At 35.0% G+C, this 24,953-nt stretch overlaps 1 protein-coding gene across 1 annotated transcript in view; it reads right to left on the reverse strand.

The window, feature by feature from the left end:
* The window catches only part of CTTNBP2 (cortactin binding protein 2), an 81,063-nt gene that overhangs the window by 30,677 nt on the left and 25,433 nt on the right, over positions 1-24,953 (reverse strand). The window contains 5 exon segments of the mRNA XM_027731057.2: positions 737-887; positions 1,339-1,438; positions 6,847-7,050; positions 13,374-15,024; positions 20,874-21,098. Coding sequence (XP_027586858.2) covers positions 737-887; positions 1,339-1,438; positions 6,847-7,050; positions 13,374-15,024; positions 20,874-21,098 — 2,331 coding nt within the window.

Consider the following 24,953-nt stretch of genomic DNA (forward strand, 5'->3'; position numbering starts at 1 on the left):
TTAATCAATCAGTCAGTTTCATGGTTTTGACATCACAACTTTCTCTCATTGCAAGTCCAATATATTTACTTTCCAGATGCAAAATAAATGAATGATAAAAAATTTAGTGTAATAATTACAGGAGGAGCAGAATGTTCTGTAAAGCTACTACTCCTTGTGCTGTATTTTTGGACAGCCTACCACCCACATTTATTGTCATGTTTACGTAAGAGTCTTAAGAGAAACTTAGGAAAGCACCTGAAAAAGGCAACACATAGATGTTAATTTTGAGACAGTCCTCCCCTTTCTCCTCTAGATACAATTATTTTTGCCATTTCTCTCATTTGTGATGTATGAGATGTTACAATACTGGCAAAAAAGTTTTGAGGTGTTCTCCCCTCAAGGACAACAATAAAGCAACCTAACATAAAAAGTGGAAGCAAATCCCTATTTTCACTTCTCCACTTTAAAAATAAGTCAGACCAAAAAAGTTCCGTTTTACAAATGCAGTGCTGGAGAAAAGTCTGCAGCAAACTGCAGGTAAAATCTCAAATATGTAAAATGATATGAAAGTCACATAATTTTGGAGATTTTAGATAATATACGGTTTTTAAAAAGCCAGAAAGTATCATGAAAAGAACAAAATACTATTTTCAAATAACACAGTTTATTCCAGCTTTAAAGAAAGCTTTAAATAAATATTTTAATGTAAATATTCAGTACTATACAAGGTACTTTACGAACTATTTTAACTTACATTGGTTTTTACTGTTCGATCTGCTCCACCTTCCAACAATATCTTAACACAATCATTATTTCCATTTTTACAGGCCAAGTACAAAGGCGTCTGTCCTCTTTCAGCAGCATGGTTAATATCAGCCTGATACATAATTAATAATTCTGCACACCTACAGCAAACAATAAAACAATAAAATTGTCTTATATTTTACATCCAAAACCTCTTTATAACTTACAACATTTAAATATTTTTAATAAAGTACTGATTTTACAGATACAGATCTACTTGTGATCACCCCACATAGACAAGTATAAGATATAATTTTATAAGATAGGTATAAAGACAGGTTACTTAAAACCTGTAAATCTTAAACTACTGTAGATATTTAAAAACTGTGAATGTAAAACACTGAATTTCACAAGCCTGATAAGCATTTGATGACAGTTGTTTAAGAAAAACCTTCAGCTGAACAACAAAAAAGGTATTTAAGTAGATGATTTCAATAAATTATAGTTAAATGCATTTATACCTAAGAATGCAACAATAACATAATGAAAAAAGTACTAAGAATATAAAATAGAATAACAGCTGATAGGCAAAATCTCAAAGACTTCACTTACTTGACATGTCCCTGGGCAACTGCTGAACATAAGGGTGTAAAGCCATTTTTATCAGCAGCATCAACTTGTGCTTCTGCAGTCAGCAGCAATCTCACACAATCTAAAAATGGAGCAGAATCATAGACTGAGTCAACAAAACCAAGTAGTTAAAATTATCAGAGGCTCAAGGGGCAACATCAGCCAGTCTTTTGGACTACAGGTCACACACCTTAGGGGACAGGAAGAAGTTTGCAGGGCAGAGGTGAGACTTGACTCCCTGGGGGCACCATCACCCTTTTGCAGAAGCCTTAGGTCGGGTTCTGCTGGGATTTGAATACATGCCCACTGCTGGCAACTCCCACAGTGTTTTATGTATTTTACCTCCAAAGTGGGGAATCTGAATTATCCAGGAGCCCCTAAAGGCATCATTGCCTACTGGCAGTCAAGTGATAAATCCCAAATACCAGGGCCACAGAGGAAATATTCACAAGCCACACATAACTCAAGCAACGCACTGGTCAGTCTTGTTTCAGGACACTTTGATTTAGGAGTGCAGTGGCAAATAAAATAAGCTGACAAACCTCCGCAAACCATTCCCATTCATATATTTCCAAAATGACATGCTACAAATAGTATCAGCCTGATTTCACCATCCCTACAGCTAAATTAAGATAATTAATTACATAGTAATTAGACTGCTTTTCATCCACAAATTGGAATATCATTTGATGCAATTAAGTTTGAAGAAAATAGTTAATCTGCTCCTCATTCTTGAAATTGGTTCTAGACCATAATAAAGCAAGTCTTTTTTAATTTAAACTATTACTTGGAAAATAAGCTCAGCTACAACATCATTTATAAACTCCTGACCTGTTTTCTGAGCAGGCTTAATGAATGCTATTCCAGCACTCAGCAAGATCATGAAGCCAAGCTTTGCTGGTGAAGTTTATCTCTAGACACCAGAAACATATATTAAGAATTACGTAGAAATCTGACTAATCTAAACCACTCGTTAATGTATTTACTCCCATTATAATTTTTTCAAATATTAATACAGATGTTGGAGAGTTTATTGAATAAATAATTTAATATTAAGAAATAAGATTTTAAAACACTCTACCTTGTTATATTGTAAATTAAGATTAATTTTGAAATAAGTAATCTGATCTGAAATGACTTTTTTATTGTCATTGTTGTTGTAAAGTTGGTTGTCACAATAAGCTACCAGGACTTGATCTGTAATATTTTTTTAAGTCACAAAGAAGTTCTCAGTTAACTAACTTACCCAGTCCTTCCAATTGTAAGATAATACCAACTTAAAATAAAATTATATTTTCATTTGCTTTCTAACTCAAAAAATACCTCTGCTAAGAATGACCTATCTTTTTTTCTTTTCGTAATCATTCCCAGTCTTATAATTAATGATTAACTTGAAAATACAGATTCCTGCTTGACATCCTGTAATATTTCTAAAGTTTATGAGGGATATTGTAGAAATTTTCATCTAGCATTTTCAAGTATTTGACTAGAATACTCTTCTGTTTCTTCATGAAGCATATGTTAGCCATGCAAAAGCCATGAAGAACACACAGAACAAGACTACCTTTCTAGAAAGGTACAGTTAATTCATTTATTGATTGGCAGACCATTCAGGTGGTAGCTTATCTCTGTGAAAATACTGTTTCTGAAGTTCGCTGAAAAGAGCTGTTTAAGGGGAAAGTGTGGGCATGAGGAAATACAGCTACTTTCATAAGGTACACCATGTGAGTGAATAAACTCTACAAGACATGTTCTGGTGGCATGTCAAGTAAAAGAGCAATTATCTCCAAGAATCCTGGGTCCTCTGTATGGACTTTTTATTGGGATTTGGGTAATTTGGGTCACTCCAGGCTCATTAACTCCAGTTCACTCCTGTCTGCCACAGAAATGATCAGCAGTGGGGAGCACTGGGTGGAAGGGCAGGCACAAGACAGACATTGATGTTATCACTCAATTAAAGGTTTTGGTCAAAATAAAAGCAAAACATGGAAGTGAATTAGCACAAACACCTGGAGACTTTACTGCTCTCCACCACAGCCGGGTAGTTAGTTCTTCCAGAGTGCTGGCAAACACCATGCAGATACATCCGGTGGCTTGACAAAGCTGACTCCGTGTAGCTGTATGTCTCTGCACCTCACTCCTTTCTACTTCCCACATATTCCAGTTTTTTCCTATCACTCAGGGTGCCACAGCCTCCAAATACTCAGGACAGAACAGAATCAATTATATCATAAATGCATATGATTAGCACATAGCTGAGTCCAAAAGATATTATTATTATTCTCTTGACATCTCTCAGGTTCAGGAACTCTTTACTGTTTCATTCTGTCTTTCTCAACCACCTCACATGGCAGAGAATGGTCAGGATTTACAACACAATACAGTTATGCAGATCTATTAGCTAAGAGAACTACTGTACATGTTAAGTGCATAACAGACAGAAGTGGCTTCTGCTTTGCTAATGGATCAAACCAAGACAGCCTGACAAAGCAATCTGTTCAGCTATCCATATCTAGTGATTAAATAATAAAAATAACAGTTTCCTCATGTCCATTCAAACACAAAGAAAGTGTCCATTTTTAGGGTGAAGTTCTCTCTCTCACACCTACAGAATTAGGGACAGTGTGTGTCAGAAACAAAGCATCTGCTATTAACTTCACGAGCTGGAAAAATCCTCTGCTGCAGCTCTCAAAAGGCAACTGTTTACAAGTAGTAAAGCTACATATTTTGCAATAAGGATTAATTAGGACAGAATATTTCAGTGCTCTCTTTTCTTGTGTAATTCAGTTTTCTCTAGAGAACGGGCTGAGAGCATGCAACAGCTGCTGCCACCATGCTGGTTACAATGTACTCTACCATTTTCTAGTTATCTACGTGTCTCAAATACTGTATTTCTTCACTGAAAATGTGCGGAAATCATTCACTTTTCACTCTTCTCACACTGTCTGCAACATGGTGTTGGTTTCTGAAGGAAGGTACTCACTATGATTGCTCTTACCAAGTTTAGAGTTACTCTTTTCTTCTGGCCAAATCTTTTCCAGGAGAAATAGGAAAATCTGGTTAGTTGACTTAGAAAGGTCCTGGAAATCTCCAAATCCACTTAGTCACTAACTCCATTTTGAAAACATTCACAGTAAATTAAATCATGGTGTCATCACCCACTAAGTTAAGCTTATGTGTTAAGTCTTATGTTTACACTTGCTGATCTTAAGGGTCTTTTCCAACCTAAGTGATCGTCTGATTTTAAGGAAAAAAAAAAACAGTCAAAAGACATAAACTTACCACTGACAACCCTACTCAACACAATGAAAACTTTGAACAATAAATTATTTTATCCTTAAATTAAATAAATGTCATTTCTTTCCTCCTGGTTAGTTAAAAAGAGCTACTGAAAAGAACTTTTAATAATATTTATTTCTATTCTTTGTTTCTTAAACCTATATATTTTTACATAAACTTGTTTTTAAAACTCTCCATTTTGAATTGTTGCATATATCCATGCACTTGGGAACAAAAGCAAGTAATGAAAAAGGATTATATATTAAAGTTAAGCACAAAAATCTTCCTCCAAAAATATTATAATGCTACTATCAATTTTCATGTAATGTATTAAGGAAACATCAACAGTGCTGCTGTGTGATTCTCTAATTCAGAGTTCATACAATTAATTTAGTTGCTAAAAAGTGATGATTTGTACAACAAAAGTATTTTTGACATCCTGTCAACTATAAACAGAAGAGTAACTTCTGTAATATATTTTTTATCTTAAAAAGTAAAAGATACTAAACAATTACAGGATGCATATGCATGTGTTTGTTTTTATTACTGTGCTTTCACACTTCTGTCAAGTGCCTCTTGTATTTGAAATTTTAACAATAAAACAAGAAACCAAATTGCCTTTGCTGTCAGTAAGAGCTGCTCAGTAATTGTAACTGAAAACTGGGGTATTTTCTTTGAAACATTTTTGGAATACAAGATGAGTAAAGAAGAATTGGGTCAATTTTGATCTCCCACAAAGACCAGCAATGATAAATCAATGTAAGCCTAGAAGAATCCACTGAACATCCTTTCAGTGAGGGGAGAAAAATAAATCCACACAATATAATAAACTCGGACTCTTAATACTGCAGATAAAAAGTTGAAAAAAAAGAAAAAAGTGCAAAAGAAAAAAAAAAAAAGGTACTTTTCCACTATTTTGAAGGTTTTGGCAACAGGAAAGAATCTATCAGGTGAAAAGGCCCAGCTGTTTCTACAAAATAGGCCATAGCGCCTAGGCAAGCAAAGACAAAATATATTGTTCCAAGCAAAGGGAAAATTCCTTCCTCCATATGCCTGGTAGCAAAATTAACCCTAAACGTGTCAAAAAAATATACACTATATGCCTAGCTACGGATCTTGTATCCTAACTTTACTTTTATTTTTTAAAATACCTGAGAAAAGTTATGAAATAGTCTCTCAAAATACTATTTGGAACACTGGATCAAGGTTTTCTAACCATGTTACTAACAAATATTTTGTTAAAAAAACCACAAAGTACTCTTGAAAGCAGTGGCTTTAATGGCACTATGTTCCACCTTCTACTCTGAAATAAAATCTCGCCTTTACTAAAAATTAATGGAATTTTTGTCATTGGTATTGCTGGATTTCATCTTTAGTGTCCAGAACAACAAAGTGATATTACTTGCAGTATAAGGAACCAGGAGATTTTTACATAATTAGAAAAAACTACAGTAATGTGCACTGGACTTCTAAAGGAAGCTGCTGTTCAAAGCCTTATGTTAAAAGCCTGAAAATTATTACTTGGAGTTTGTATCCCTGAAATTCATATCTAACATACTTGCTGCATTTCATAAATATATTCATAAAACATGAAGACTGACTGTTGAAAGGTTCAAGGCAGAAGAGGGTTGGGGTAGTGGCGGAAGAAAAAGAAAACAGTTAATTTTCTCAGGAGAGCCTAGAGAACAAACAAAGGCTATTTCATTTATTTCAAAAATAAAGACAGTTCATTTTATTTCCCAAGCAACACACTATTCTGACAATATCTTCCATCATTTTCACTGCTGCTGAAGAAGATCAAAACCCTGGTGATGACCTATTCTTTCCTGCTTACTCCCTGGAGAGGAAAGTTCTTTCTTTCAAGTTGCCATTGCTACAAAAGATCTTTAGTTCGTCACAGAACAGGGGGTGATGATATCTGGTGGCTTTTTATAGGAAGGGAGTAGAGAATTAGAATGATGTTCCTGCAGAATGCTACCACAAGCTATTTTCTTTTCAAATGCTTTCTGTGTTATAAAATTCTGCCTCCAGAAGCATTGCTTATATATATGCTATACCATACCATGACTTTGGTCATATAAATCTATATATTTCAGTTTCAATTTCATATTTTTAAGAAACATGCATTTGACCTAATTGAATACTAAAAACTTATGAAATAAGCTTTCACTACTTTACATGGATGCCATGATATAACTTAGTATAATTTACCTGTATGTCCATTCGTAGCAGCAGAATACAAGGCAGAATAGCCATCTTCACAAGAGTAATTAATGTCCAGTCCTTCTTCATTAAGCAGCATTGATAATAAAGTGACATTTCCCTGGGCAGCAGCTTGGTGAAGAAGGGTGGGCCTGCCACCCAGGGGGACAGGACCACCACTTGTTAACAAAGGGGTTAGGGAGGAAGACCAGCCTGCGAGTTAAAGCAACAGAAATTAGATGGAAGACACATAAATAAAGGCCTGCATTTTCTGTTTTCTTTTAAAAGCTAAAAAGTATCTTCAAAATGACAGCAATTGTTAGTTTAGCACAAGTTTTATGATGATGCTTTGTCTACACATTAGAAGGTATTCTGAAAAATAAAACCTGCATTCAGGGGTGACAGTTGTTAATGCAAATGAATGGGATTTCATTACAAAAGGTCAATGTGGAACCTGTTATCAACTGCAGATGGATGTCTCAAAAAAATTATATTATTCAAATTCAGAAACTAACAAAAGTTTTATACAAAGTTTTAATTTATTTGCAATAGGTTGGGAAGATTTTTTTTAAAGTATCTATAGAAAGGTTTTCAAAACAAAGTACTTATATGAAATATTATCCTCCTCACAGTCTTAGTGTAAATTTTAGTATTTATATGTTTAATATTTATATAACTTGCTTGCAGTTAAAAACATAAATTGCAAAGAGAGCCCTTAATGACTTTAGGTGTCTTTCAATAAGTTTGAAAAAAAACTTAGAAATCATTTACACAAATAATACAGAAATAACTGTATTAATTATTGAACTCTACCCTAAGGGAATGTTCCTTTTACTCAGCAATACTTAAACAACATATTATAAAATGTTCCAGTGTGAATGAATAACAGGTTATATAAAATTCATGAGTGAAAGCTTTCAAGTCACCCCATTAACAAAAAATATTCAATCCCAGGCTCTGAAAGCTTAGGAGTTGTTGTTAAATATGCTGTTGATTACTTAGCAGCTTTAGTAGGGACTTTGTTAAGAATATGAAGTTTGCTGCATAAGGCATGGAATATTTTGTGCATTCTTCCTTGATCAAGGACTGCAAGAGAAAATGGAGAAAGGTAGGTTTTATAATTTTTTCACTATTACCTTTAGAAAATCCACATTATATTTATGTCTTGAATAAGTAACTTTGGCTTCTGTGGCCACAAATAGCTACTATATGAGGCTGAAATCTGACAACACAAAGCAAGTTTTATGCAGCTTTTAATGTGTTTTTCAAATGTCCAAGACTGAAGTGGAGCTGCAGGGCATTATCTTCAGCTCCATTCAAGCTGATCAAGTGCTATCCAACCTTCAACACCTTGAACTAGAAACAGTACGTGGCAGCAGCTCTATTATGCCATGATGATCTCTCTCACATCTTGGAAAACGAAATTAAATGGAAGTGCCCAATAGAATTCCATAGAATGTAAGATCCGGAAAAATTTTAATTAATGTCAAGACTTACACAAGAATTCATCATCTGAGCAGCGCCAGTGAAGAACATGTAGCTTGATTCCAGTTCAAAAAACCAAAACAATAAATGCTTGGAGCATTTTCATATTTGTTTCTAAAGTAAGCTAAATTTGTCAATTCAAATTAAGTTTACTAGTTTAGTATCTAAAGGAAACACATTTGCAGTATTTTCACAAATATTAGCTTATTATTTAACTTATATTTTTGATACCCACTATAAGAAGTCATCACTAGAGCTATGAAGTTACCTTATAAATCCAACTTTAAATCAATGATAAATTGTAGAGTTAACTCCGTGCATCTTTATATAACTTCAATTCTGAAGCTCACTTCAGACTATCAATATTCTTACTAATATTTGCTTGTCCAGTATTTTTAATTTTGAGCTTTGAAGTTTATTAAAAAAACCAATAAGCAATATACAAAGTAAACTGCATCCTTTAAGTGGCAAAATTCCCTAAGGTCCAAAGAATAACTTTTCTTATTCCTTTCCATTATAAAAGTGGTTTTATTTTTTCAACCTTTGTTATTCTTTGAAACTAACTGTGCTGCAGCTATTTATATATATATATACATACATATATAAATGTTCTTAAAATAGTACTTGCGTAGCTTTTACTGTCTTGCTGTAATAGTTAACTGAGAGTGGATATTGCTCAGGGTGGCACTCGAGTTACTAACATTTGTTAACAAAGATATACTGGAATTTTGGTAATATGAATAGTATTTCTGGGTTCCCTTCCTTTTTGAAAATATTTTTGATGTGTTTTGTTTGTTTGTTTGCTTGTTTTTAAAGCATCCTTTACAGAAATATCAAAATGAAAGGAACTTTTTTATGCCTCATGTGGTGTGTTAAGTTTCATTTCACCTTCTTGAAATGAAAAATATGATGCTGCAATTCGGTGATGAAATTCATTATACTAAGTTACCATTAAATGCAAACCTTCTACTGAAAAAGATAAAAAAATAGGTAATAACATAAATATAACTTTAGCTTCTATTATCAATGTAAAGCAACATAATAAAGTTCAATTAACCCAATAAAATACACCAACATTAGAAGATACCAATAAATAAGGCACATCATTACAGATGCAAAAAGTTAGGAAATGTGAAGCATCTGTGAAAGCTTGTAGGTCATGCAGTGATGAGAGGCAGAGGGACAGTCAAAAACAGCTTCTGGCATCAGCTTCAGAATGTGAGATGGTTAATTTCAGAGCCTAGATGAGTCCTCCACCTCCCCTCCCACTTTTATCTTCAAAGCCAATTGTACAGAGAGAAGAAATCGATTTATACAAATTTATACAAATGAGCAAAATAAAAAAATATACTTCATTGAAGAGTGACATAGAAAGCACAAAACCAAGAAGAAAGTGAAGGCAGAAATCCCAGGGGTACGAAAATCCAAATGCCTACATTTGTTTCCATTTTGAGGTCTTACAGCCATTGAAATGTGGAAATCCAAACAGAGCAGAAGCATTTTGGCACCTGTTCAAAGACTGCTAAGTTAATGAAAACACTGTTGCAGATTTTGAATCGTGCCATAAATGTTCCTTGTAATTTCTCTACCCGCAGTCTGCTTAACATTAATGGCAAAAGCCGGTGTCTTTTCCTACCAGGGATAAAAAGAACAACACATGGTACAATGCCCCATCTGTGAGTGAAGTTATTATGACATTTATTTAGCAGAACACATAATTGACAAGATCATTGCTCTGATTTTAAGTCTGCTCTTAAAAGTTGCTCTTTCTAGAACCAAGACACTTCCTTACTGAAAATCAGGCTGTTGATATGTTCCTAAAGAAACTAACTAGGAAACTCTTTTAAAATTAATAATTGAAATACTTTAGTGATTATATTATTATCATCAATTTTTCTGACTCCTCAGTAAGAAGAAAGATGCATGAACTTATTGACAAACAAAAAAAATACAAAAATGAAGGATTCTTTTAATATGTTAAATTTGGTTTGCTCTGTTGTTAAAAATATTTAAAAGTTCTGATTGAAGCTCTCTACTTACTATACAAAAAAAATGAATAAGATTTCACTGTGCTCTGCTTTAACTGAAAGTAAAATTGAAATTCTAAACATTTTCTAAAAAATAAAGTAAATAAAACAGATTAAAATCAACCAGATCATTAAAACTAACTGAATCTGTCCCTAAAGGGCACAAAAACGCAGATATGGGAAGGAGGTTCAGCAGTATTTGTAGTTTGTTAGATGTTCACCTCAAGAAAAGTCATACTTAAAAAAGAAACTGAAAGAAGTGAATAAGTGACATGAATTCAAGCATTACTGACCACATCATCTTAACAAAAACAGTGTTATTAAATTTGGTTTATCTTTTCTAGGACAAAAATCTATTTCCATATATATTTATAAAATCTAACTATCTTCTTAGCATAAAATTTTGAAGGAAATGTCTTTCCATACTTGCATAACATCTGTTGCTCAAAGTGTATTTAGTTCTGCAGTTTATCAGAACACTTGGCCAAAATAGATTAAGTTCCCTTAAAAATATAAATAAAATGGAGTTGAAAAATAAGTGCAATAAAATATAAGCATTAATTTGGGTAAAAGATAAAGAAGCTCCTGAATATTTACCTGAATATTACAGATATTAAGGTTCTTTGAGTTTGTATGTAGTCAGTAAAGGAGATACTAAAATGACATCTCTATATTAATAACAGCATACAGCTAAGCAGAGTTTACACACTCTTTCTTTGCAGACTTTAGATCATGGGATATGTTTCCCATCTGCAATTGCAAAAAATCACAAAAAGCAGTGCTGCTTACAAACTACTACAAGCGCCAAATGTTCAGAGCAAGGACTGTAAGGGAATTAAATGAACGCAAATATTTCCATCTCTCCCAAAAACAAGTGAAGAGAGTTAAAGAAAGAAAAGCAATCTTAATACAAACCAAAACAATTTTAAAAAACTAACTATTTTTGACAAAAATCCTATCTTTGAGAATTGTCTCTGAGAACTGTCACAAACTTTGTGAGAAACACAAACTGACTATCTGGGGGAGGAGTCCTATTGAAAGGGCTGATTGTTCTCCTAAGAAAAAAGTTTATACTTCGAAGGACAAACTAAAGCAATAACAATACATGGAGTTATGAAGTCAAGCACTGGTAATTTCATTTTTAAGGTATGAGATTTATTTTTTTAAAGAATACCCCAGAACTATCCTAAATTATTACCAAATATCATATAATTAACATAATACTAACTGAAATATACAGCCTAACGTAACGCTGATAGGAGACAATCTCTTGTCTACAAAAACTATTCATTTTGGAGCTGATTTTGCCAGTAATTTGTTATATGTTCATAAAATCTTAGATTTATCTTTTTTTAAAGAAGTTTTAATTCCATTATGAAGCCTAATAGCACCCAAAGGCAAATTAAGTTTGGAAAATATCTGGAATACTGGAAGACAAATGACCTATCTGACATGGCAATCAGATTCATCTAGGAATAGGAATTTAAGATGAAAATTCAGGACATCCATATGAAAACCAGCAAACTAAAAGGCAGTCATCAAATCCTACTGGTTTTGACTCTGAGAAATAGTAGACTAATGAAAGGATAAGATTTCTGAGTTCATATTTTTATGGCACAGTTCAGAAAGGAGAGGGGATTCCGATAGTATGGTGCCACAACCAAATGTTAAAAGGATGACTAAATTACTCTTGATACAGGTACGAAGTCTTCAATGAAGTGGAATGGGAATAAAAATTGCTTAATAACGAGAACCCTGGGATCTCCCATACATACACATACCAGCTTGCCACACACTGCTTTTGGAACAGCTTCTCCAGGAATTGTGAATGAGTTCAATTGCCTTATCAGTTAGTGGTGCAGCTACCAAGTGATTAGTTGTGTGATGGAAGATTAGCTGTGCAGGGCTTTTATATCCCACAGATGATAATGATGCAGGGACTAGTGTTATGAGGGACTGAAGTACCATAACTGAATTGAGAATAACTCTTGAAAGTTTGAGACAATTCAAACATTATTCAATGCTGATGAAAGTCTAAAGTGTTCCAAAACTGCATGTTCCTTTTCCTCATTGAAGTTCAAGCTAAAGAGGAGCTTCTACCTAATGTTCTAGCGTTATTGATCCCAGCAGGGACATATGCTGACAAAAAGATTTGTAGGAGACCCACAATTAATTGAAAGGTAGATCAGCATTGCCTTTGTTTACTTAACTGCCATCAAGAAGATTCTCTGAATTTGGTGGCAGGTTAAATGCACCAGAAAGTCCCCACAATGCAAAATGAGTAGCAGACACATGCACTGACTCCAGACAATCAACAGTTAGATTTTAACTTTCCAACAGCAAACTTTTGCCCATATCTGTTAAAGTAAACCTGTGAGATGTCATACATGAGTATTAAAAAAAGCCTACAACAAAACCCAGGAGAACTATAGAAAAATAGAAATAAAAATGAAACATATTCTATAGGAATGTAGTGATATATAGGAAAGTGCACTATTATTCAGGCAATTATATGCCTTACTGTGCAACTATCTAATGCCATAGCAGAACACCATAGCCCCAGCTATGCCCTATTTCCTAAAAGATTCACAAAGCACTGGACTACATATGCCATGGAAGATCACCTGCAGAGGTAATATTCAAAACATAATTTCAGACTGAGAAAGCATTTTGAAGTCCAAAATAACAGCATTAACCAAAAATAAATTAAAACAATTAAAAGGAGATTATTTAACATAACATAATCTGCAGCTTATTTACTTTAAATATCAGTCCTCTTTACCTTTAAAAAAAACCCTTCAATTTGGAGACCTCCTTAAGGAAGCAAACTAATTTATAACATTACTAAATCAGCAAAAGAATTCCCATACCCCTGGAATGTGGAAAAAATATAAATGAAAATTTCAACTTTTAGAAAGTAAAAAAGAGAAAGTTAAAAAGACAAATAAAGCAAACAAGAGATGCATAAGAAAACCACAATGTTATTTTTGAGGGAGATAGTTTGTAGCATATCAATCCCTTTACCTGATGCTGTTACCAGGAGGCTGTCTGAATCACATGGTCTACAGGATGAAGCACTAACAGGGTTTATGGAGGAGCTACAGGCAATGGTGGTGGAAATGACAAAGGAATTTTCTGAACATGCAGGTTGGTTCAGTCCAGGAAAGTGGGAAGGCCAGGCACCCACCTGAGATGAGGCTACGGCTGGTATGGCACAGCCTGCAGGTGCCACAGATAAATCTATAGCAGGTTTTGGTGGCAGCTGAGGTGAGGACTTAGAAATAATTTCCTCATTTATTACCCTGATTCCTTGTGGTGAACTTGAAAGAGGTGAGGTCACGGTTTTGCTGTCAGTTTTTGCACTTATATTTGGGGACCGATTACTATCCATTAAAACTTTAAGCTGTGGGTGTGGTGGAGAAGGAGTTTGTGAAAGCCCAGGTTTTTTAGGAGGAATAGGTGGAGGGTTTCCTCTGTCAATTCTTGATACACTGGGAGTCTTTAAAGTCATTCTACCAACTGGGGGGTAAGTGCCAGCTTCCACTGAGTGTGACGTCCCCGGCCGTGACAGAGCGCTACTCTGGGGGCTTGTAAATCTTGAAAGAGCTTGGGTAACAGTATTCCGAGCTGCCTGTTTGGCAACTAGGTTGTCACGGCTAGCAGGGGATACGTCCCTTGAGGGAGGGCTTTGGGTTGTGTTTCCATTTTGGTCTTGATCATTTGCATTTGCTTGAAATCTAAATCTAGCTGCTTGGATTCGTGGATTTAGGCCTGGATGGCCAGTAGTATTGGCAGTTGGTGAATGCAAATTGTGTACAGACGAAGTGAGCGAGGAATTCTGAGCTGTGGCAGTCAGTGTGGTAGGGGTGCAAAGAGAATTACTATTTGAAAAAGGGGAAGTGCTACTTGGTAAATCAGGGGATGAGGCTGTACTTGGTCCATTTTCCTCAGATCTGTTTTGATTCTGTGCAAGAACAGGAGTTGTAGGAGGGACAAGTTCACTAGATGAAGATTGCCTATCAATGACAGGCTTCACAAATGCTGCATTGGCACATACATTCATTTTTATATTGCCAGACACTAGTGGGGTCACTGTAGAAGGCTTTACAGAGACAGTCAAAGGCAACTTCTTAACATTTTCTGTGCTATTGTCCATCACTACAGTATCTGTTTGGCAGGCAACAGTTTTTGAACTTGTCTCTTCTGTTTCAACTGAAACAGAAACAAGATTCCTATCTTTATTTTTATGAGAAAGGTTAGCTTTGCTTTCATTTTCCTTTTTTAATTGCTCAATCATTTTGATCATTTTATCTCTCTCTTCTCTGAGGTCACTGGTGTGTGCTTCCTCTTTATGAAGTTTGGCACGCAACTGCTCTCTCTCTGTGTCAAACTCGGACAGCTGCTTTTCCATTTGAGCTTCCATTTGTGTACTCCTTTGTTTCTCAGCTGTAAGAGACTCCTCCAATTCAGTAGCCTTTTTCTTTTCCTCTTCAAATTTTGACATCACTTCTTCCAGTTTCTGGGCTTCTTCTACAATTCGGCCAGACAACTGCTTGCACTCTTTCACTAGCATCAATACTACATGCTTATTCTTTCCACGTTCTTCTTCAAGGCAAGCGGACAGCTTTTTGTGCTCCAGCTCTAGATTCTGTAACTGAGATTTTTCCATTTCCAACTGTAAAGAAAGCATAGAAAATAATTCTCATTAACGAGACAGAGACTTTCATAATAACCTAGTATTAACTTGACACTGATATTTAGGAGTATGCCTAAAATGAACCCAGGAAGGGATCTGTGATATCTAACACAAGTGCACATAATCTTCCACAAGAAAAAGAAAGAGAGAGCCATCTTTGAAGAGCAATTTAGAAATTACTTTACTTTCCTCCATTGACAACGCAGAGACTCCCCAAAGTGATTAAATGCTTGTGATTCCTGAGAGATGGAGCCACCTGTCCTCCAGAAATAAGACATAAGACACAATAGAAAGTCATCTTTTAAGCTAAGGAACCAGATGGAAGCAAGAGATGAGCTTTGTGAAAAGTCTTTGAGACTAGAAATTAAAGGATTAGGTTTTAGGTCTTCCTCCAACTGAAGGAGATTAAGTCCATCATGACCATAATTAGTATCTTACGTCTTATTTTAACATTTTTAAATAAGACATTCATTTCTGAGACCAACTTTTTGGCACAGGCACAAATATCTTCCTGTACTTACTAATAGTGGAAAATCTCATTGACATCAGTGATGTATAAATTATGTTATAAGCTAGAATCAAAAAGACTACCTACTAAAATGCAAATAATGGATAAGAATAATTTTTCCCCTAATTCATGTAGTCATTGCCTCTAATTCATCTTGCCTGCCATTTATGCTTTTACTCACAGACATTCTTCTAGAAAAGCAATGGAAAAATATGTTAATACACCATTTTTAAAATACCTACTAATAAGAGTGTAACCAAAATTACTTTAAATTTTCCCAAGAAAACTTTTACACAAGTCAAAAATAAAAGAGAAATTATTTTCTTTCTTCCTGCTCCTCCCTTCACATACTGTTGCAGTAGCTTCCTATATGGCTCACCTGAATGACTGATAAAAAAATCAAACAATCAAAACCCCAAGATAGTGGTGACCATTTCTTCTCCTCTACTGTTTTTATTGGTTTAGCCCTGTCAGTTCTACTGTATGTTTATGTAGACAGTGATAGAGAAAAAACAATTCAGATCTGTACCACTAAAGTACATTTTTTAAGTGGGCATCTTTTCTGGAAAAATACTTTTGGGTACCTACGAAAAAAATAAATCAAGTCCTCACAAACATGAATGATTAATTTTGACTGCAACAGAAAACTGTTTCTTGCTTCTACAATATTGAGCACATTTCACAAGACTCAAAAAATAAAATCTAAGAAAAGCTGTGGCAAACAGCAGTACATTTAAGATCTTGGAATAAGTGATTCACTTCAACAGGTGAAAAAAGAATCATAGATTATAGAATCAGATTACAGTGTCACAATAAAATGATACTTATTTCAGTTTTTAAGACAATACAGTGTCGTGAATATATTTACTGTAAGCTATCCTGTTGGAAAAAAGATGGCCTAGGGGACAGGTAATAACTATGGAATATCTTCTCTCTCAGTCAAAGTTTAAAATATTGTCTTGGTTGCTAGACGAAAAAAAACAAACAGACACACAGGCATAAAAAAACCCCAGGCATTACAATGTAATAACTTTCTCAGAAGCCTGTTGCCAGAGCACACTATTCCAAGTTCTTTCTATAAGGAAATTAAATTTCTTAGCTCTGGAAGCTTTTTCCACATCATTGTACATGTGTCTACAATTAATTTTTAACTAAACTGTATTTACACAAAAGCTAATATAAATACTACTTTTAAATATCAGTTTGCTACTTTTCAGTTATACCATAGACTAGAGTTAAAACTCATGCCATCAAACGATGAGCACAAGAGGCAGTCTGCAGTCGTAACAGAAATAAGTCGCACCTGTGACAGCTCATTGTTCCCAGGATAAGTTTTTCCCACATTAAAGTAGAATTCAAACACAAGAGGACACTTGAGAGAGGGATGTGAAATGACATAAAAAATAAATCCTTCATCAATTTACACTTATAGATGAGTTTGTGTCTCAATCTTCCAACATTTCTAATCATGTTATCTGACTGTAAGTTCCTCTTTCCTTTCTTCAGAAGAATGGGAAAAAGCATGAAGACGTAATGGCAATATTAATGTGATGTGTATTTTACTAATAGAAAAATTTCTTCCTGAAATCATACCATCATTGTAAGAAAGAGTGAACTAAGAGGAAGAAATCACTCTGGAAAATGATACCTGCATTTTAAACATCATCTTGGCTTCAAATATTTCACAACCTGTTTAGCAGTGGAGGGGGTCCACTGGGGTTTTAGAGCTTTATCAGGTTGACCAATACACTCTGTACAAAGCATTTCACAAACAATATCCACCCTTTCTTAAAAAGAGAATCATAGAATGGTTTGGGTGGGAAGGGGACCTTGAAGATCATCTAGTTCCAACTCCCCTGCCGTGGGCAGGGACACCTTCAACTAGACCAGGTTGCTCAGAGCCCCCCAAAACAGTGTTAAACATATGAAAAATAAGCTACGGCATTATCAGCCATTGCTAAACAAACTGTATCAGCAGCAACACCTCTTCAGTTAATTGTTGTGAAATTATATTACTTTCAAATAATTACAAGCAGATTTTACTACATAGCTGGCATGAAATCAGCTTACCATACTATTATAATCCCCAATATAGATGTAAATATTTTATTTGATTTTGAAATACAAAAGCAGCATTATTTCCTCATTTTTCATTGTCTCCTATGTGTATCTCTCTCTCTCTCCCCTGTTCTTCTTTTGGCTGCATCATCTTGAATAGGAAAAACCTCTGAATATTTATGCTGCATTTTTTCCTTCAGATGACAGATTTGGAACTAGCTGTAATTATTTATGAATTTATGAACTAACTACAACCTGATTTTTGCAAAATGTACTATATGCATACACTAAATCATATCAGTAATATAAACATCTGGAAATGTGTCCAAGAAGGATTTGAAAAGGGGTAAAAAGGATACTGAGAAAAAATACAGCGACTCACAAAGAACTAACCAGCAAAGGCCCTTCAAAGGTGAGAGACAGCATGCCTTCTGAGAAAATGTTGAGGAAGCTTGGCTTGCATAGTTTAGTGAAAAATAGACTGTGGAATGATCTAGCAGCAACATACCAGATCCTTTTGATGGGCCCTTATAATGATGACAGGAGTCAAATTGTCCTTAATAATGGCAAGTGGGGCCCCATAACAAAAGGTTATCAGAAAACTTGCCCTTGAAGAGGCTCAGTCTTGGAAAAAAGTTCTTCACAAGGATACCAGTGCAGAAAAGCTGCAGTATTGCCATTCCTGGGGGTTTTCAGGACTAAGCAACACAAATTTACAGATGACCAGATGTACTACTGATCATAATCTGCTTTAAGCACAAGGTTAGACTAAATCACATCAACAGGCCTTTTCCAACTCACGTTTGTCTTTTTTTGAGCATGCATCCCAATATTAACTTCCCAGCAAACTCTTGATAAATCAAGAACTATCATTTTGATAGTCTGTTTTTTGTTCCCAGGAAAACTCAAAATTAATTTCCACAGCAGCTACGAGAAAAGCTTTCAAAGAGAGGGAAGAGGATGAAGACTTAACAAAAAGCAAACGACACCAGGGAATTAGGGGTTTGTATATGGTAAGCCTATGTGTGACAGTCCTTTGTGCACCTCCTTGATTCTATGGTCTGGCATATTGTTACGTTTTGGTTTTTGTTATCAAATAAAAATTTTATTCATAGAATACTTTTGAGGTGACTATATACATAGATATTAAGTCTTCAGAAATAAGAGTTCAGTCTGAGCCTGTTTAAAGTTCAGTAATATCCAGAGAAAATAAACACAGCTGTAGACAGACTTCATTATTTGCTGTAAGAGTGAGACAGCGAGGCAATTCCAAACATGAAGATAGAGGCATCACACATTTAGAGAAGGAGGAACCATTCTTTGAGGGAGGAGGTGCTTGTATTCAGGTCACATTTGTCTAGGCTGATTTTTTTTTCTTACACTGTGTCACCCTACTTTGTCGAACACTTTTAGAAATCCCTCAAAACACCTTCATCACCCTCTTCCATGGAAGGATTTGAGAGATGAAGAACAGACAGAAAAATGTGGAAGTAAAGAAATGTAAAACACTGAATGAATGGTTTGTGAATGAATGGAGATGGTTGAAAGATACATCATTGGGTGCCTCAAACCCAAAGAGTTTAGGAGGGTGCCCTGCACAAATAGCACTTCTTATTGGTTTTAAAAGAGGAAGATATAAGGTCTGTAGAGAGTCAGGTACACAGCTGCTCAACAACATGTGGTTTGTTTTCAAATCCTCAAAATTAAGATTTAAAGAAAAAAAAGCTCATATATTCTTCTAGAAAGCAAAAGAAAGAGCATCCTTTCCTGTACAAGTAGACTTACAGATACAGACTTTGGTAATAAGCCTGAGCCAAAAAAATGGAGAAATTTGAATTTACATATCAATACCCTGACATATTCTCAATATGTAAGTCCATCTTAGGCGCACGTATCTGTCCATATACTAAAAGCCAGACACAGATGAAGAATTTAGGTAACAAGAAGAGACTTGTGGCCATGCACCAAAACAAGACACTAATCCAGCTGTCCTGGTAAATGCGTAAGGGTCTCTCCCAACACATTCTTCAGCCAGAATAAGTAAGCTTGTTCATTCTTTTCTATGCTGAAACAATCTCCTTCCCAAAACCTTAATTTACTGAAAAACCATATGAAAGAGAAAATTAATATTTAAGAGCTCTCAGAAAGAAGTGCTAGGTAAGTACAAGTAACAGTTCTCCGCACTAAACTGTTTGAAGACTTACGTATCATACATAAAGTCTAGTAATATTAATTTTTTTTAATGCAGTATCTGTTTTTCTGAAGTCTTAATAGAGCAAGGATGCTTAAACTAAACAAAACAACAGAGCTAAAGTAACAAGAAAAGGTTTGCTGATTTAATTTAAGCTTGTATTTCCAGCAACTTCTAGTACTTTTGTGTGCACATTTTTTCCCAAAGAGCAATCACTACCAAAATCTATTCTTTGTCAATTGTCTTAGCATGTTTGCTGGTTTTTTTTTTTTTTAAATCCATGTAAAATTTTCACCAAAAAGCTCTTTCACAGCTGCAGAAGATATTCTATTCATCTTCCACCCAATGAGGATGACTAAACACACAGAAAGCACTTTTTTTCTAATTATTCAAAAATGCCTGGTCTAATTAGTCTATTATATTACTGTTCCCCTCTTTTTTTCTCAGAAACCCCTCCCCTGCATATTCATATTTAGCTATGCTTTAGGAATGTATGGCTTACATACTGGTGAAATATTTGCCACCAACCATTCACTTTCAAAATGACATTGTTTATCTTCAACATGACACTTTTTTTTCCTGCAACATACTTGTTCCAAAATAATTTTCTTTTTGCAGCAAATGTTAAAATATGCAAAAAAAGATTTTTAGAGTTATAATTCATTTTTACTGATTTATGAAATAGAGCCACCTAATATAGCATGCAAATAAATTATTTATTTTATACTATTTAGGTTAGAACAAAAATAACGGTACTCCTCAGGGCTTCAATAGTGTTGGTCTAAAAATACATTGTGATGATGCTGTCTCAACTCACACTGAGATATCTACTTATATATCCACTGCATCAACTTGTACCAGTTATATTTCATTTATTCCTTAAGTAGAGCTAAATTCACAGAACAAATGAGGTGTGCACAAAAAATATCACTAGAAAACCAGCACCTCCCTCTATTTGACAATTAAGTGATAACACTTGCAATGATAATCAAGACAAAAGATGCAAATTAAAAAAGTGGCATGAAAGAACAAATCAGGAGAGGGAAAAGGAAAAAGTCAGTAGCAGGATACCTTTTTTTGTTTGTTTTCAGCAGCAGCCAACTGAGCTGACATTCTTTCTTGCATTTTCCTGCAGTGAGCCATAACAGCTTCTAAAATGGACAGAGGGTTCATGCACATTGGCTTCTTTTCTTTATCACCAGCACCTGCCTCAAAGTCTCTCTGAAGAGCCAGAAATGGGTCACTCAGATTAAATCTTCCATATCGCTCCTGGATAAAAACCTCTTTGCGCCGGGCCTAACAAAAAACAAACAAGCAAACAAACAAAACAAAACCAGAGAAATAAAACTAAATGCATTCTTTGGAGTACATCCACACATAAAAGAGACTTAAACTACAGGGAAAATTAAATTACTCATTAAAGATATTAATGTATTTTCTTGAGCTATTAATTTACAATCTTTAAAAGAAAAATCTATCTCAAAAAATGAGGAAAAAACCCATAGTGCAGAGAAACACCATCAGAAAAAAGAATCCTCCAAAAATAGATAAAACATTTATCTGTGATTTGGTTCAAATCCAGTTTTGAAGAATAAGCAAAAAAAAGAGGAAGAATAAGCCAATTCTGAGATACAAACGAGGAGGAAGAGGACTAATGCTTACCAAATGGGTTAGTAGATCATTTGGAAAGCTTGAAGTTAAAATTGTAACATATGAAAAGCTCACAAAAGATAACACACATTTCAGGGCATGAGATAACAAAGAAGAACATAAGAATTATGTTAAAAAAACTCCCCAAAGACTAACTACAAGTAACATACCTTAGTGAATGTCCAACTTTTTCCTATATATTGTCTACAAAATTGAAATGTTGTGGTAAATGAGAATTTGTCGGTAAATATGTGCCTACATATTCTGATACTTAAAATAATTCTAGTCTGTTTTTCAGTGTGATAGTATAAATAGAACTTGAAAATATTTATTAAAAAAACCAGGTCTTTGGAATATAACTTCAGAAAAAGCTTACAGGGTTCACTCAGACCTAAACTCTCGTTTGGCTTACAAAGTCAGATAGCAACTGGTTGAAGAGACAAAAACAAACTGATAGAACCTAGTTATTTTTTATAAAGTGCCTAGCAAATAATCCCTAATTAGTCTAATATTTTAATCCCTTAATTTTTAATTTATAAAATAAAATAGCTAGCTCCAAAGTTAATATTACAAAGCCAGGGAGAAGGGCTGTATTTGTAACTCATGGCTCTGTAAGATGAAGATACAGGACAGTATGCAGCTTAGGAATTCAACCCTCTTGTAAAGGACAACCATCAAAGCCAAAAATCTAACCATAAACAGATTATTTTGCTAATCAGCCAAACAGGATGACAAACCAAAGCAGGTTAAGAATTTAAATGGAGATGGAGGCACAGTCCATATATAAATTATCAACAATGTAAAAGCCACTTACTTTATACAAAGTGAGATATCAAAGTAAAGGAAAAAACAGATGTAGCAGCTCAGTTGTAAATAAAAAAAGACCACCAGAGCCCCCATCCTTAAATCCAGAGAGCAACAAAAAAAGAGATGCCAAGAAGATTAACCTATCTTAGAGGCAAAGGCAATCGCTCATGCCCTTAAGGAAACACAGATTGTCAATCAGTGAAATAATGTGTATTTTCCAGTTTTTTCTATAACCAGCTGTCCTCTTGGCACATACTGTATGCATGCAATGTGAATATACTGTTAAATGTTCTCTAACATGCACAGTGATTAACAGAGCAAGACAAAAAGACTCAGTGTGGATCTGCCAAAATAGTAACAGGACCAGGGGTTTGGATTCATTAACTAAGGAAAAGATGAAACTATATAGTAGGGTTGAGCTCCATCTGAATGAAAATCAAAACAAGAATTAAAGTGGCTATAGGAAAAGACTGTAGAAAAACCAGCAAATAGTTTGGGATGACAGACTGGCTGAAGCCATAACTGCATAACCTTAAGTACAGGGTAAAACAGACTGGCAACTCTCAAACCATAGACAGCAAAATCATCTAAAAATGCTTCCAACTCAAAAGGGAGCTAAATGTAAAATATTAAAAGAAATGTTTCCATGTTTCCATACAAGGACTAAATATACAAAACACAGTGATGGAATGAAGATGTACGATTTAAAAAGAAGGTACCAGAATAAAAGACAAAGCAGAAGCTTGATAGAAAGGAAACGATGAGTAGTTCCCTAAAACTTGACACCAAGTGGCAGAAAGACAAGCTAGGCTTGAAGCTTTTTACATGATTCCTCCAGCCTCTAAATAATACTTCTGTCCCTTTTCAATTCACTAAAGTACCTCAGTTGGGAGAAACAGAAATGCTAGAATGAGAAATTTTTTCTCTCTTATATCGTCTTTCAGCACTGAATTTCAAGTCATAAGAGTTAGTAGCAATACCAAGATAACTGCTTTTATGGCAGTCATTATCTGGGGAATGTACAGTCTAATATCATACATATCCTTTAAAATAGTCTCTGCAACTCTGCCTCCGTACAATCCTAAACATCCACTGGTCAGATTATGTGACCAATACATCTGTTCTAGAGCAAGCAGCTGTCACAAGTATTGAGGCCATGCTGCTGAGAACACAGCTGCGTTGGGCAGGACATGTCTCAACGATGAAGGACCACTGCCTCCCTAAGATCTTGCTTTATGGTGAACTTGCCACCGGTTGCCGCATGAGAGGAGCCCCGAAGAAAAGATACAAGGACTCTCTGAAACAACATCTCAGCCTTGGCCATATTGATCACCATAACTGGTCTACTCTGGCCTCCAATCGGGAGGCCTGGAGACACACCATCTATAACGCTGCTGTCTCCTTTGAGAACACACGCAGGATCACCCTCGAGGAGAAAAGGCAACGCAGAAAGAACCGTGTATTGCAGAATACACCATCTAAGGAATCTTTCTGCTGTGCCTTTTGCAATCGGATATGTCTGTCACGTATTGGCCTGATAAGCCACCAGCGTGCCTGTAGCAAATGTGGATAAAGCCTTCCCAAATCTTCGTTCGCGAAGCCTAGCCATGAGTCTCTGCATAATTTGGTGGCTGTGTTAAAGCAACGTTAGCAGTGTTTCATATATTAACTTCAACTGCACAGCAGTATATATGGAAAGTAACATTAAAATGTTGATTTAGGAATAATGAATTGAATTAATTTTCAAACAGAACATTTTCAGAAATAGACAGAATATCCACCTGCTATAGGAGGTCATCAGGACTGCTGCATTGTGAAAGGTGCTGTATGAATTTATAAACCATCAGATTTAGTTTCTGCACATACCTGCTTGCACAGCAATGAGCCTTTTAATGGAAGGACTGAGACTGGAAGTATTTAAAAGCATGAAAATATGTCCACAGGAAGTGATACTTTTTGCAGTGTACACTACATCAGTGGTACACAAAATTATGACTCAAGACTTGAGCTAAATCCTCCAACAGGTAACTGCTAATGAAAAGTGACTGTAAGCACAAGGAAATCAAGATAAAGTATTGAAATCCAAAGATAAAACCCCTTTAAATAGTTAATTAATGAAATTCACTACTGCAATAGAACAAAAGCTTAAACTTACTTACTAAAGCTTTTTAATTCAGTCCAATAAGAACATCACATTTATATAGAACTTTTAAATCCTTATACAAGATACAAAACATTAAAATAAAACTACTACTACTTAAAAAAAACTAAACTCCAAAGTTTCTTTATGGCTGCCTGTTATATTATGTTAGATCAAAGATGAACTACCAAAAAAAATAGAGTTGATCTGAAAAACATCTTCAGAGAGGAGTGAAAGATGATCAAAACATATATCTTTCTCTTCAAGAAAGAGCTAAATAGAAATAGGACTTTTCAGTGAGAAATAGGGGCAATCAGGGAGAAAGATGCTTGAGGTCTGTACACTGGCAGGACAAGTAGCAATTGCCCCATGATCTAATGAGAGAAATTTGAGTTGGACACAAATTCTTCTCACTGAGAGCAGATAAGCACTGGAACTCATTGTCCAAGGAAAACATGTAACCTCTACCACTGGAAGATTTCCAAAACCAGATTGGATAAGGCCATTTGCAACTCGATCCACATTTGACCTTAGTCCTGCTTTAAGCAGAAGAC

The sequence above is a fragment of the Pipra filicauda genome, unplaced genomic scaffold (genome assembly GCF_003945595.2).
Source record: "Pipra filicauda isolate LSUMZ 115617 unplaced genomic scaffold, ASM394559v2 scaffold210_size2929891_pilon, whole genome shotgun sequence".
Classification (NCBI taxonomy): domain Eukaryota; kingdom Metazoa; phylum Chordata; class Aves; order Passeriformes; family Pipridae; genus Pipra; species Pipra filicauda.